We start from the raw sequence: 15875 nt of genomic DNA on the forward strand, positions 1-15875 counted from the left end.
TGCATGCCCACCATATTTTACTGTTTTTCCTTTCCTCATGAAACTGTAATGCTATTTCTTTCCATTTTAACAAAATATCTTAACTAACAGTGTAAGTCTGCATATTGAATTATCAGTAAAGTACCTCTTAAACCCGAAGCCTTCAATGTTTTGTAGTTGACTGCTACACAGAGTTAATAATAATATAATAATAATAATAATAATAATATCTTTATTTATAGAGCACTTTTCATGCCGGTGGCAGCTCAAAGTGCTTTATAGACAAGTGATAATGTTTTACAGTAACAGACAAGACAGTGACAGATCAAGTTAAAAAGAAATGCAAAAGAGATGTAGTATTTTATTGAACGCCAAGAGATACGTTATCAAAAATTTCTTAAACATGTGAACTGAGCTTGACTGTCTAATAAAAGGTGGAACTGAGTTCCACAGTTTAGAAGCATAATGAAAGAAGCTTCTGAACGTTTTCAGTATTTTACGGATGGTATTTACAGAATGCCAGCATCTGCAGATCCAAGACGATGTGTTGGAACGTAAGTAGAAGAATATAAGGAAGTTCATTTAGAGCCCTACAAACTAGTAACAGAACTTCAAAATCTATCCTGAATGATGCAGGTAGCCAGTGCGGATCTTTTAAAACGGGAGTGATTTGATCTCTCTTTTTTTTTGTTTTTGTTAGGACTAATGCTGCATTTGCAAGGATCTGCAAGAATGTATTGTTTTCTTAGGAAGTCTAGTAAGAAGGGCATTACAGTAATTAATTCTCCTTGTAACAAATGCATAAACAAGTTTCTCTGCAGATAGAAAAGGCCAACCTTTAGTGATTGTTCTCAAATGATAGAAAGCTACTTTAGTGACTAAGTTTACATGTGGGATAAAACAGAGCTCAGAGTCTAAGATCACACCCAGATTTTGTACTTCAGATTTGGTATATGAAGCTAAAGACTCGAGCTTCTCATAAAGTATTTTTCTTTGAGTTTCAGAACCAAATATCAGTATTTTACTTTTTTCATTATTGTAAGAAATTTTGTGACATCGGCTGAGAAATATCTGACACACAGCTGGAAAGCCTGTCTATAGAGTCTTGATCATCAGAAGGCATCGAAATGTATAACAGCAAAGCTATGAAAATGTATAGTATGTTTTCTAATGACATCACCTAGAGGTAACATGTACAAAGAGAAGAGCAAGGACCCTAAAACGAACCCTGTGGGATGCCACATATGTTAAATCTCTTTGGTGAAACCAAGAATTGTCTATGCATTAAATATGATTTATTGAGAGCCCTTCCCAGTATTCAAGGCAGTGTATTAGAATCTTGTGACCAACGGTATCAAAAGCTGCAGTAATTTATTTATTTTTTTTTTTGTAGTAAGGATTTTTTGTGTCAGCGCTGAGCCTAAAGTCATTCACAACACAAACCAATGCTGTGTCAGTACTGTGGTTAGAACAAAGACCTGATTGAAACTTCTCATAACTTGTGAGTTGAGTTGTAATGTGGTCGGTTTTTTGGGGGGTTTGTTGTTAATGTAAAAATATGCTAACTAAGGAAATTGCCTCTCAGTGAAGAAAGACCTTTTATACAATTGATTGATTGATTGATTGACATGAGTGTGTTATAACAGGGAAAGTATCGGGGGCAGGGCAGGGTTGAGAACCGCTGGATAAGAGGCTAGATATGCAGAGTCATTATGAGTAAATTTCACTCTCTATCTCTTTCTGTATATAGATGTATCTGAGGGAGCTCCTGCGGCTGATGTTGCCGCGGTTCCACCAGCACTTGATGCGTTTGGGAGAGGATGGGCTGCAGCTGCTATTCTGTCACCGCTGGGTTCTGCTGTGCTTCAAGCGCGAGTTCCCCGACACTGAGGCCCTGCGTATGTGGGAGGCCTGCTGGGCTCACTACCAGGTAGAGCTGCAGTGTTTAACCTGACATCTTGATGTGTTGTTAACTGAAAAACGAGAGTGCTCTAAATGATCTGAAAACACATGCAGCCATTCAGACATACAACAAGATTCTACAGGCAGAGTACAGATGTAGGAGTCTTCTGTCTTTTGTTGCACCATAAAATATTGAATGGCTTGTCGCACAAACAGAACTTACACAGAGGCAAAGCGAGAGAGGAAACCGAAGAAGACTTGATGGTTTGATTAATCGAATGATAACTAATAGATTAATCAATATTGTTAATAAACCTAAGTTGTAGCTTTATCCTACCAGACCTGGTTGAAACAATTCACAAAATTTATAATTGAGTTCAATACAATTTGGTGGTGTCAATTAGATTCAATAATATGTTCATATTTTAATGTTTCCGTTTTTAGATTTTTAAAGCATTCAACACTGTATTTTATAATACATGCACCAGCCACTGGCTGATATGTTAATTGGTTAAACTGAGCTGATATACTTTTACGAGGAGCGTGCTTTTCCACCTTGCTCTTGATTTTGAGGTAAAGAGGAAGTAATATTTTTGAGAAGAGGGAGGGTCTGAATGCATTGTAGACTTGTTTAATTTTTATTATACTTCATGCAGTATTAAACTCTATTTGCACTAGGCTGTTGAATGTATTGTTCGATATCTCTGCCTATTGAATTGAGAGGCTTTTAATGAACAATGTAATATGATACAATGTATCGTTACACTTCTAGTAGTTACATTGAAGTTAAAGATAGAGAAGCTGATCATGAAAGAGAGTAAAATGGCCACCTTTTACTCCATGTAGAAAATCTCATGCTTCTAAAGTATGTGACATTTACTGCAGAGAGATAAGCCTGAATCCAGATTTTTTTATTTGCAAATAAAGGATTTGATTTGCTTGAGAACCTGAATGCTTTGTTGTTTTTTAAAGGTTAGGAAAAGAGATGCTGTATGTGTGACATTTGATTCAGTGCCTGTAGTGGATAATCAAGTGGTTTAGTGAGGTCAATGCATTTTTAATGGCACTCTCCTTTGATGAAATTCAGCTTCTAGCTTGGGTTTTGACAATGTAGGCGCAGTGCTCGAAAACTGTACTTCCCTTTGTGCATTGTATTTTTACTTCCTCTGTCCTAGTTTCAGTGTAGATGTATAAAGTTTTGGAAAGACATACTTGGTGAGAACAATAACATGTAGCTGGTGTTCAAAAAAAAAGTAACTTCTGTTAACTTCGCAGTCCTGCTTGCTCATTTACCCTGACTTCTTTCAAATACACAGCATTTTCCACATGTAGGCTACACTAAGTCACCCTTACAAAGTATATTGATGGCCACTGACATATATTTTCAATTTCTATTTTGTTTTATTTTAACAATTTCCAAACAGAAAATATTTTACATTGTTGTGAATAAACAAAGACACACACTGTAATTGATGCAAAGCATAATTTTTTCTTTCCCTGTGGTCATTTTCATGACCTTAATCAAGTCCTTGTGGTGCTTCATATCTAAAAATGAGAAAGGAAGGTTTAACATTCACTTATTTGATGTCTTATTAACAGTGTTAGTATTTTAGTTATCATTTTGAACCAGCCTTGTGTGTAGTAGTGCCAAGTCTATTAGGATAATGCACTCAGGGCCCGATTTACTAAGCCTTTTGTGTATATCAGATGCATTGTGGCCTTGTGTTATGTACAAAGCTGGCTGAACATGAAGTTTATGGGCTATGTGCAAGTTGAAATGCGCTTCTCTTCCTTGTGTAAAAAATGGGTGGAGATATTACACATGCGGCTGATTACATATTCAGATTTAGCAAAGTTTCAGCAACTTGGCTGGTTTTGCCTTGATTTTTCTCCTTTTAAAATCAGGTATACGTCTGTTACGGGCCCTCAAAAGACATACTGTTTTTTCAGCTATATTGTATCTGTTAGCAGTTAGATAGAGACACAAGCCTTAAACACATGCTGAAAGAAACCAATGTCTTTTTGTCACAAATTTTTTGTTTTCTGTTTTGTCTCAAACACTATTTCTTTGCACTTTTTAAACCCTGCACTTCACGAGTGAGCAGTTAGTGGGTGGGGCTACACACAGCCTGCAGTCTTAGAAAAGTGAAAGTTAAATTCAGACTCAATTTGGGTGCATATTGCAGTTGCACCAAGGCACATTTTGTGCTGTGTCTTCCTTCATATGTACACCTGGCACTCAGTGTTAAGTAAATACTCAAGAGTGACTATAGTAGCTCAGCAGGTAGGCAGGTTGGTGTTGGAGTGTGTCAGTCTTACTTTCACAGCTGTCTCAGCTGAACCACTAATGAAGATTAGATGCTAATTGTCAAGCTAATGCAGAGTGGCATTAGCATATATTGACATAGTGATAATCAGGTGACACTGGAGAGCAGTTAGTCTTCTCTGCTCGCCCATTTACATAGTGGCTCGTAGTTTGAGATGTCTGTAGTTGCTAACTGATTTGTTATGTGGATTCAAGCTGCTTATTGATTGCTTCTGTTTGTGTGTGTGTGTGTGTGTGTGTGTGTGTGTGTGTGTGTGTGTGTGTGTGTGTGTGTGTGTGTGTGAGACAGACGGACTACTTCCACCTCTTTCTATGTGTGGCCATCATTATGCTGTACGGTGATGACGTCACAGAGCAGCAGCTTGCAACCGATCAGATGCTGCTGCATTTTAGCAACCTCTCCATGCACATGAATGGAGAACTGGTGCTGAGGAAGGTACTGTGAAAACATACACACACATTCAGACATAGGCACACAATTTGGATGTGGCCTCTTTTCTTTCCCTATAAATCATCAAAGAGGAAAACTAGAGTTATTTTGCTGTCCTATTTACTAAAGCATTCAAAGGATTTAAACAGTTAATTATATACACAGCATCTACAACAGAAATCCTAAATTATAATAAAACCACAGTCAAAAGTAAAAACGCCAGGTCAGTGTCTGCTTTTCAGCTAATTTGGTTTAAGTTTAGCAAATAGAAGTGGTAGCGCTGGCTGAAGGGGTGAGCTGTATTTTAAAGCGGTTGGTCTGAACTGCCTAGCTAAACTACACGGTTATCAGGGCTGCTTGTATACTAATTCTCACAGACGAGCTGGGATTTTTTTTAGCTCTTTTTCTCAGTGTTTTAGCCTCATGTCTACACAAAAATAAAGCTTCAGGTCACTGAGGTTTTTTGGAAACGTATAGATTTGAAAACACTGATATCGTGTTGGTTATTGCTGTTTCACATGGAATGAGCTGCTTTAGGTCTCCACATCTGACACGGCTGATCTGTAATATCAAATTTCACAGAAGCTTTTTAATTTATTTTTGCTGTATCATTAGAGGAGAAATATGGAAGACCAGCCTATCTTGGCATTGGACGTGTTGTTCCTTTTTTGTTCTGCACCTTTGAAAAAATAGAGTTTTAGGAACAATGCAGAAATGCTTCATTTGGAGCTTTTCGGCATGTACCGCTTGTAGATGATTAATAAACTCTTAACAGATTATCAGTAACATATTAACAACATATCAGTGAAGTAGCAGCAGTGAAGCATCTGAACACACTGAAGTAAATATCTTGTAGATGTACTGTTAATACATTAATTACATTAAGTAGATGTATTGTTAATATGTACCTTCCATTACACAAAACCTAACCTCACCCAACCTTACCCTAAACCTAACCCTAATCCTAATCCCAACCCTAACCTTAACTTTAACCCAAACACTAATCCTAACCCTCATATGTTTTTGACATGTTTCTGAGAGTCTGGGTGTTTGTTTCATCTAAAAGGACCACTCAAAATAAAGTGTCGCCAAAATCTGTTGCCGTACCCTTGATAAAAGCCCTTTTTTTAGAAAATCTGAATTAGATGGGATAGGTGTTTTATGTTCTTTATAAAGTAAAAATTACCCTTGTATTTTTAATTAGTTCAATGAAACATTATTCCCAGACTAATATCTGAAAGTTTGTTTCCCAACTAACTGATTCATTGAAGTCATAAAACACACCAACAAATCAATTATGAAAACAGTTGTTTATTGCAGCCCCAAAATGATCATTTTAAAATGAAACAAAATAAAATATGTACAAATATGATGTAGGATAGTCCTTAAAAAGCACTCCTTCAGTTGTAACTGCTCACCTACTTCTAAGAATGCTATCACTGGGGAAACCTGAGTGATTAAAAAAAGAGCTAAAGTGCAGCCACACTGTACAAGCTTCATGTGGTAACAGATTAAATTAACTAGTTTTATTCAGCCTAAATAAATACTTTGAATGAATGATTCTTTCAATCAATGTAGTTTTTAAGTTGAATAAAACTAGTTCAATTGCTTGTTGTTGCTTGTTACTACATGAAGTATTTTTTTAGGTAGATCTGACAAGCCACTTTTTACAGTGTAGTCTCTGGTAGAGTCACAATAGAAAGTAAAAATCTGGCTCAAAATAAATCACATCCTACTCTCTCTGACCTGTCTGAGGAAACCCCTAAGAAATTAGGAGAATTATAGTTAAAAAAGCCTAAAGGTTTGTAATATATTAAACATAGAAAATATTGCACTAGCCTATCTTTGTTGTCACTATGTAATGTAAAACTGTGCAAGCCTTATTTACATAACTGCTATTACTACACAAGTAGGCTATTCTCTATAGGCTGACTTATATAGGTCTAATTAGATTTCATTCATGTTGCTGAAGGTGAATATTCTATACTGACAGGAGGATATTAACAAGGTTGTGCTGCATATACTGTCTGTTATTAAATAGATATATTGAAATAAACCAAACTAATTTACCACCCACCCATCTTCTAACTACGCCACCCTCCCTCATGCGGCATTGTCACACAAATGCAGTTCTGCTCAAGTCTCTCTGCTGTTAGCTCGCTGCCCTGTAAACACAATGCTCACTTCTCTCTGCCATCCTGTCCTCTTTTTGCCAGGCACGAAGTCTCCTCTATCAATTCCGACTGCTTCCCAGGATCCCTTGCAGTCTGCATGACCTGTGTAAGCTGTGCGGGCCGGGCATGTGGGACAGCCGCTACATCCCTGCTGTAGAATGTTCCGGAGAGCACCCGGACTCTCAGAGCTGCCCCTATGGAGGCACAGCCACCCCCCAACCCCCACCCTCCCCCAGCCAGCTCAACGAAAGCAAGCGCAGCTCGAAGGCACGGGACATCTTCAACTTCCGCAAGCAATCTTGACTGCAGCTGGGCTCAAGGACTACGCTACCCATAAGGTCTAGCTACAGAGATACCATTTGCCATGTACACGGGTGAATGCTGGGAGATGCAGTCCTCAGCGTCATTATTAGTTGACTAGGAGATATTTGCTATCTAATATGATAATGGAACACTGCCTAAACCAAACACACCTATTTAAAAGTGATGGACGTTATCAGCGTTAGAGGGGAGCCTCATGAATGCAGTGGATGGAATCTCTCTGTGTTTCATTTCCATTTATTAAATGGCAAGATTCTGAAAGGGACTGGCAACCCATATGGAGGCACAGAAGGACTGGATTATGGAATGGCATCAATAATACACAAGTGCAGTCCTCGCATACAAACAAGGATTACAATCTACTTCTTTACAATCTTTCTTTTTGACAAATCCAATATATTGATACTCTTTATTACTATTTTTCTTCTTTTTTATTTCAGACAGTATGCATGTGTGATTTATGTGTGAGAGAGACAGCAACTTTCAGATATAGTGCTGAATATGAATAATTCTGCCATCAGTAGTGGGCTTAAACTTGTTCAATCAAACTTTGGGAATAGCTGATTGGTGCATTTCACCAGTCAGTCATCATTTGGGAAAAAGTGTTGATCATTCCTAATTCCAGATCTCATCATATATTTGAATACAGAGGACATGAGACAGTTGCATACAGTAGGATGCCATGTAGGCCGATTTCTGTTATCAAAGCAATATATATTGGAGATTTTTTCAAGTATTGAACATACATTGTAAACAAAATGGAGCAATACTTATTTTTCCCACATATGCTTTTGCATGCCTTATTGTTCTCTATTACTAACCAGTAATCATTAAGTATAACTATAAAAGGGATATTGGAAGAAAGAGGCAGCAATATTATGACGTAGTGCTGTCGGTTCCTACCATTTGAGCTTTGTGTGTTAAAATCATGATTGTGGCAGAAGGTCTTAATCCTCCTCATAATGCCTCTCAACACCGCAGGGGAGAAAAGCGCTCCAGTCCAAACCCAAGTGGGAGTTTGCCTATAATTAGTTAATCTAGGGGCCAGCCGTTAGATGAGCAGGAGTGTTTGGGAGGCTTTGGTCTGAGAGATGGATGGAGAACGAAAGAGAGAGAGAGAGGGCTATAGAAGATGGCCTGTGTCTTAAAGGTTCCCCAGAGCCCGTTTGAGAGCAGCCGGGAGAGCAGCTATCCGCAAATTGCCGTTAAAAGGTAACATTAGTCTGCGGGACTCTCCACATGCGGCCTCTGTAAACGACATGCATTACAGACCCTTTTCTTAACCATTAGGCATTCGGCTGGCTTCCTCAAATATCCAGCGAGCAAAGAGGCATGGGCGAGCACTCGCAGAAGGGCTAAGAGATGTTGCCATAATTGGAAGATGAGCAATGAGGGCCCATATTTCCACTGTCATAACAAAACAAAACAGTAACTGTAGAACTGAGCAGAAAATCTATAAGAAATTACACTGAAAAAGTAATGAATTGCCTTGATTTAGGTGTGTACATCAGTTCCACATGAATTTGTCTTGCAGATTCCTTACTTTTAGGAATAATTGTGTAGTATATTTTAATGTGGAGATGACATAAATGATTTTCTATTTGTGTGCATTCATCATGAAATGGTCACACAATATAAAGGCACAGCAACAATGTCTTTGTTTTTTAAACTACAGTACTGTGTGCAGAAGTCAGAGACCATCCTCCATTTATTTTTCCAATAAAAATGGTCATTAAGTACAAGTTATTCATTTTCTGTCAGGAAAAAAGTAGAAACATATGCAGACAATTGTGCAAAACTCTCAACCACTAAATGTTTTGTTTTTTTTTTTTTTCAGCATTTAGTGTGTCCACCCTTCCCGTGGTCCAAGTAATCCCAAACACATTCAGTGATGCCAAGGTCTGGCCAGTCAATTGTTCTACCCATTCTTTCAGACTCATAGTGTTGTAGTCTTCTCACAGTGGAAGAATGGACAGAAACATCTATGGATTTTTTCATATCTGAAGCAAGAGTGGAACTTGATTTTCCTGATAGGGAAAGTTTTGGCAGTCTACCGCCTGTTATTTGACTTGCTGTCACCTTTTCCCTTATTTTCTTCCTTATTCAAGTGGATTATGTCCTTGTCTATCTCCTGGTCTCTGACTTTTGAACAGTACTGTATGCCCCCCTGAATTCTTATTGACTCTCATAGGCTTGGCTTCTTAGCAAAATATTATCTAAGCAGCAGTTTATTACGTATGTTTATCTTTTTAGCAGACAGACTAATATACTTATTTGACTTTTTTTTTCTCCTTACGCATCCTCCAACTCAATGACGTCTCGATTCTTATCAGATCTTGTTTCTAGTGCTGACTGCAGGATAGATGTTTAATCAGAACGATCAGGTTGAGCCAGATTTGCAACTTTCTAAGCTGGTTTGTCATGTACAATAGAAACGTTGTCAAATAGACTTCCAAAATGCTGTGAGGTTAACTGCATTCTTTGGCCTGTAGTGGAGAGGAATGGGGACGTGGCCATCCAAATCCGTGAACTGTTGTCATGCGTGACAGTTCTTTGGTATTTTCTATTACGTTGTTGGAGTTATTTAGTAATCCTTTAGTAAACCTCTTCTTTAAAGTTCATACATGTGCCCACACATTCAAACACACACCTGCCCGCTTTGAAAACTGCAATTCACATTAAACTGCCAGACATGCACGTTCGTTGGCTGGTGAAATGTCATCTAGATATGTGGCTAGCTGAGCCACCCACAAAACCTTGCTTTTCTTTTAGCTTTCTACCAATCTGTGAGAACATACACTACCATTCACAAGGCCGAAGTCACTTTTCAGTAGTTAAAGATATATAAAGATACAGTCAGTAGTTAAAGATACATAAGTTTCCTAATATTATGTAGGAAGCTATGAAAAAATGTAGGTGTGTCTAGAACATTGACAGTGAGAGTGACATTATGGTAAAATTAATGTCCAGAGTGCCACGTATTTGAAAAGTGATGATTAAATCTCGAGGCATATAACCTATCAAGAAGTTACTATAAATACATAATTACAGTGTTATTAAATAAGTTCTTGCCCCCACAAACACTTGAATATTCGAGTAAGACCTCTTGAAAAACCTTCTGGCATCTAGCTTAAAGTATTTCAATCTACACTGTAAAAGTAATAGTTGAATAAAGTGACATCAGTTATTAATGATAAAAAAATAATTCCAAATTTTTTAACGCCAAAAAAGATCACTTAAGGTTTCTGGAACAAGCAATGTCATAGAAAAAAACTGCTTTTGGTTCTCTAAAGCAGGACTTCTCAACCTTTTCCACCTATTTATCCATAAAAAGCGTTTCTGAACATAAAATTTTAACATTAGCACAAACGTTCATGTATTTTATGTTCAATGTAAAGTAGATTTATACCTATAATCAGGCAGAATGGTGGCAAATTAAGCTACATTTTTAATTTGCAAGTGGAGGATTGATACTTTTGAGCACAATCAAGGGGCAAAAAACAGATGAAGCTGCTTTGTGCGCCATTGTTGGGCTCGTATTAATGTTGTTTACTATTTAAAAACATTAGATTTCTTTTCAAAACATTCACTGATTTTCACGACAAAGTGCCATCACCAGCTCAACACAAACCACTGGCTCCTACTCGGTATTAGCCGAAGGACCACCAGAGGGTGCTTCCTGGCCCACCTGTGATCCATGGCCCAGTGGTTGAGAAACCCTGCCCTAAAGAACCTTTAAAGGTGTGGTTGATTTACCACCAACACTGTACTTAGTGAAAGAATGAAAAACCTGTTGACTCAAAACACATTGCCAATTAACTTGCATTGTAAGTATGTTTTGAAAGGTTGTTTAGGAAACCAAAAGTGGTTCTTGTGTGGCATCAAACCAAAGAACCCTTTAGGCACGTTTGGTTTTAAGAGTATTCACTTAATAAAAGTAAACGTTCCTAAATGGTTCTTGGCTTGGACAGAGTTCTAAATGGTACAGAACCTTTACATGATATTGAGTTCTTTAACATTTAAAAAGGTTCTTCAGTTCTTGCAGATCTCATTAACAAAAATAGTTCCCTAAAATCTCATTGGTTCATCTGCAGTGCTTTTTCTGAGGCATCTCTCCACCTTTATTGTATACACTTGCAAATTGAAGGTTCCTAAATGGTTCTTGTTTTGAACCTAGAGTTCTAGGAAAAAAAAAATCTTTAACATTTATGTGGAGGTTTTTTAACTTGTGACACTGCACCATTTCAGCACCTTTATTTTTAAGAGTGTTGCAGGATCGTAGCAGCTCCACCTGTGAAAGCGTCCTCAGGCTCACTGCTGTCTCTGTGTGACAGCAGTCTAAGCTCGTGCTTCAAGCATCTGATCGATTTCCTGCATCAGAGTCAGTGGTTTTCCACAGAAGCGAATCGCATTACTGCACGATGAAAAAAAAACATAACAATATAAAAGAATAACTTGCCACTTCAAATCCGCCATCGCTGTTTTTCCTGAGGACATTCCTCCCTTTATCTGCTCCCGTAAGGATAAGAGAGATAATTGTTTTATTTTGTAGCTGAGCAATTATACGTGCTGTGTGCAGAGAGCGGGATCAGAACGGCACAGTGAAACGGAGAATAGCTGCTTATGTACTGTTTTTGTATGGTGCTGTTTAAATATGCGGTTAAACTGCAAGGTCTGTACAGAGATAGAGGTTAAAAACAGTCACGTACAAACCTCAAGACGACTCCTATCTCAAAACCATCTCAGATATGATGAGAACACCACTGTGTTTGTGTGTATGTGTGAGTGTAGAGGTGCGTGCATGTGAGTGTGTGTAAGAGTGAATGTGTGTATATTTGTATGCACACTCCATAGCCACTTTATTAGAAACACCTACTTTGCATCTGCACACTTTTTTTTACTGCTTTATCAGGTCCTCTTGCTGTATGAGTGTAAGAGTGCTTGTGTGTGATTGTAAAGACACACCAAGCGCAATGTATTCAGATGTCAGTTAGACCTGTTACAATTATTACGTACTTGCCTGACTGCAAATATTTAAACAAACCGCAAACATTTTCCACAGTTGTTTGCTTTCGCAATCATATGTTTGTGTCATAACAAACAGAATGTGAATTGAGTGCACTTTCATTCATTGGGCTGAGGCAACATGTAACTCTGCTTGTCTAAACTGGTAACTGTACAGGACAAAAATGCTCTATACTTTTAATGTAAGTGAATGTAAAGAGATTTTATTCCAAGCGATTTTGGAGCGTTTTGATTGATCCAATTATTATGAGTCTCTTAGATAGGGTGAAGGGCAGCTGCTGTGTTCAAATGATGTAAAAAAAAAAAAAGTATTAAAATAATCATATAAATTTAGCTACTACGCTAGAAAACAAGAGAGCTAATTAGCCACTTTAACCATGTACTTTAATATTACCTACAATGAACAAAAAGACAAATCTTTAATTGCAATTAGGGATATGGCAATTAATCTTCAGCCACATTTTATGATCTTGACAGGCCTAATGTCAATAAATCAATTCAGATACATGTATAACTGATGGTATATTAAAACACTAAAAACGGTTTTTCATGAGGCGAAAATGTGATGTGTTTTTGTCACCCTCTGTCCATTTTTTGTGAACCTTCACTGGCAATGTGAACTCACTGACCAATCACTGTCACCTCTGGTGTTGGCATTGCGACAACCAACGTGACAGATCAGCAACTACAACTTTTTCACAAATGTAAAAAGGATTAGTTTGTACTCTCCTTTGCTCCTTCCAAAATATCCCACTTTGTGAGTAGCAAAGTATATCCTTTTGCAATTTGTGTTTGTTCATTCACAAAACCTACTGCGCTCAGTGTACATAGTTTTGTTACAAAAAAATCTAAATATTTTTGCATTTTCATGCCATTTTTTAACATCATGTCTTGTATGTAACAGCCTTAGAGAGTATGTGGGCATGCTGTGTGTGTGTGTGTGTGTGTCTTTATACATCTGTCAAAACCATCTGTACTGACAACTCTGCTGTGTGAATGTGTGAGTGTTAGAGTGTATGTGTGCATATATCAGCGTGAGTGTGTCTCTGCGTACATCTGTCAAAAACAGCTGAAAAAAAAAAACTGTACTGTAGGTGCGAGTGTAAGTGTGTGTGTGTGCTGGTAAGAATTAGGTGTGGGGATCTCTAGGCACCTCACAATTCGATTTCAGGATGCCGAGATGTGATCATAAAACGATTCTCAAAGGGTCTTCAATTTTGATTTCTGTAGCTGGTGTAGTGGTTTTGTAGTACTGAGCCGTGGAACACTTTCTGACACCTGTTACACCTCTCATTCTGAAAGAAGTTACTACAAACACATACAATCGAGGCTGTTTATTTTTAGCGATTTCCGAAGACAGCATTCATTTTTTTTGTCATAGAGAAAACCAGCGTAGACCTGGAGATCCTAATATGGGCATTACGCTGACTACAGAATGGATGACAAGTTGAAAGTGGGAGTGGCCTAAACCAGAAATGAGTGTGAGGTGCTGGAAATGGGTTGATTAACAGACGATGGATGACATTAACAACATGCATGCAGAATGTAATTTAGACAGTCAATCAGCAGTCTACATTCTGGAACAAGCATGATTATTGGCTCATTAAAACTGATGACGGCGACTACCTAAGTAGTGAAATGTTGTATTGAATGATATGCAATTTCTCAATATTCAGTAATTCGGTCGGTACCATAAAAGTCTTGAATTTGGATACCTAGTCCCATGTGTGAGTGTACATGTATGTGTGTGTGGGATGGTTTGTGTGTATGTCTCTGCATACATCTGTCAGTTAATAATTACAAATAGTATATTTCTTATGTTTACATGTGCCCACTGTATCCCCTCCCTTTTGTCACAGAACATAGATCTTCCTATCTCTTTCTCTTTCTCTCTGTCTCTGTGTCTGTCTATCTGCCTCCTCCTCCCTCCCTTTGAGTGGCAGCGTGAGGCCTGTGTGGACCCCCTGCCGGTCAGATCGCATCCACCGCTGTGCTATTGGCCCTAATTATCAATTACGGGGGCCAGACGGCCCCACCTGGAGCTGGCCGAGGTGCTAATGAGCCCGGGCCATTTTGACCGGCCCCGTGGTGCGTGTCAGCAGGACTGGACGGGCCTCTCCGCTGAGCTGCTAATGGATCCTGCGCTGTCACAGTCAGAGGCTGTAATCACTCAGAGCTAGGACAGGCCATGCCTTCCTCATTTACTGCCTTCTCCCCGCCTCACGCTCTCTTACACTGGCGTAGTCCATCATTATGTTTTCTTATGGTTCACTATTTGTAAATGGGGGGGCAAGTAATGCCTGGTTTCTTCACTCTAGCGCAAACTGGCTCAGTAGATACAGGTCAGAAAGGCGTGAGGTAAAGCCGTTCGGAAAGATAACGTGTTTTTGCGCAAGTGATTTTGCCATAATTTCAGGTTGTTTAACCCCTTGAACTGTAAGGAGCTGGAGATGGGTCTGGACTTTCATCCCTCTCAGTATCGCATGGCTTAATAATAGCTTTTATGGTGGTGTAAATGACCTCACAATGATTTGGATGCGATTCTTTTGGAAAAAATTGAATGCATCTTAAAATCTCTCCATAATTTGATTCAGTTCAGTTGTTTTGGTACATTTTTTTATTTTTATGTTTAAGAATAGCCTTTTATTAGCAATAAAAGGTTATAAAGGAGACTTTTATTTTGCATAATGTAATGGTCATATACATGGAATATTATAATGGATTATAATACTGCATTTGATCATAATCTGTTATAAAATTACAAAATCGACACAGCTGGATCTCCACCTTCAGACTGATACTGATGCATTTTTACTGAACGATTCATCGTGGTTTTAGCTCTAAATTTGAACTGTAAGCCTAGAGTTGAAGGGATTCATGAAAGAGAACCTCTTTGTAGGGGTCTTGAAAGCTAGCAGCGGTCCTTTTATGCTGGGTCCAGGTTTAGGAGCTTGCAAAATATAAAGGCTGTCTGGTTCTCCAAACCCAAGGCATTCCTCCCCAGCCACATAAATTGCCTTGGATATGATTCCTAGCTCATGACAACTTGCTAGAAGGGAGGTGGTGGGAGGGGTGGTGGGGCAGAGGAATGAGAAACAACATCAGTCACATGCCATCGCCAGGTCTCCTCCAGTGGCAACAACACAAAACCTCAACCACTCCCTCCCTTTATCTGTACAAACAGTTATGGGAATGGAGATTGCCTGTATTTAGACTCAACAAAGATAATTAGGCGTTGGAGCAGCGCTTTGATTACCGTTCTTATGTGCAAGCACAGCGCGCTTGCTCTTCTTCCACAGTCCTCAAAGTCTTGCTGACACTTTTCAACAATCAGGGTCTGAGATGAAAGGGAAATGTTTGTGTTTAAGCGTTTTGCAAGCACAGCCTTAAATACGTCTCGTAACCACTGAAATGTAGCTTTCTGCTCCTCACTACATGAAGGAGAACCACTTTCGTCATGATGTTTGAGAAATAGCTAACAAAGTATTATAATTTTGTAAGTATAATGTGATGCCGATATATTTCACTGATGCGTTTCATATACTGAAATGTTATTTTCAGAAGCATGCCTTTCATGTCTTTCATGGTCTGTAGATGAAGAAATGTTACCCCCAACAAGACCTCCACTTTATTGATAGGAACACAACAGCTGGTGTATTATAGACACAACACTGTCAATCTCACTCACCATCTAAGTGCCCTTTATTTCCACTTTTGT

At 38.5% G+C, this 15875-nt stretch overlaps 1 protein-coding gene across 1 annotated transcript in view; it reads left to right on the forward strand.

The window, feature by feature from the left end:
* Positions 1-12965, forward strand: part of tbc1d16 (TBC1 domain family, member 16) — a 50556-nt gene extending 37591 nt beyond the window's left edge. The window contains exons 10-12 of the mRNA XM_036589828.1: positions 1730-1909; positions 4497-4643; positions 6854-12965. Coding sequence (XP_036445721.1) covers positions 1730-1909; positions 4497-4643; positions 6854-7114 — 588 coding nt within the window. The 3' untranslated portion in view covers positions 7115-12965. The remainder of the gene's footprint in view (positions 1-1729; positions 1910-4496; positions 4644-6853) is intronic.
* Positions 12966-15875: the final 2910 nt, after the last annotated feature.

The sequence above is a fragment of the Colossoma macropomum genome, unplaced genomic scaffold (assembly GCF_904425465.1).
Source record: "Colossoma macropomum unplaced genomic scaffold, Colossoma_macropomum, whole genome shotgun sequence".
NCBI classification, from domain to species: Eukaryota; Metazoa; Chordata; class Actinopteri; order Characiformes; family Serrasalmidae; genus Colossoma; species Colossoma macropomum.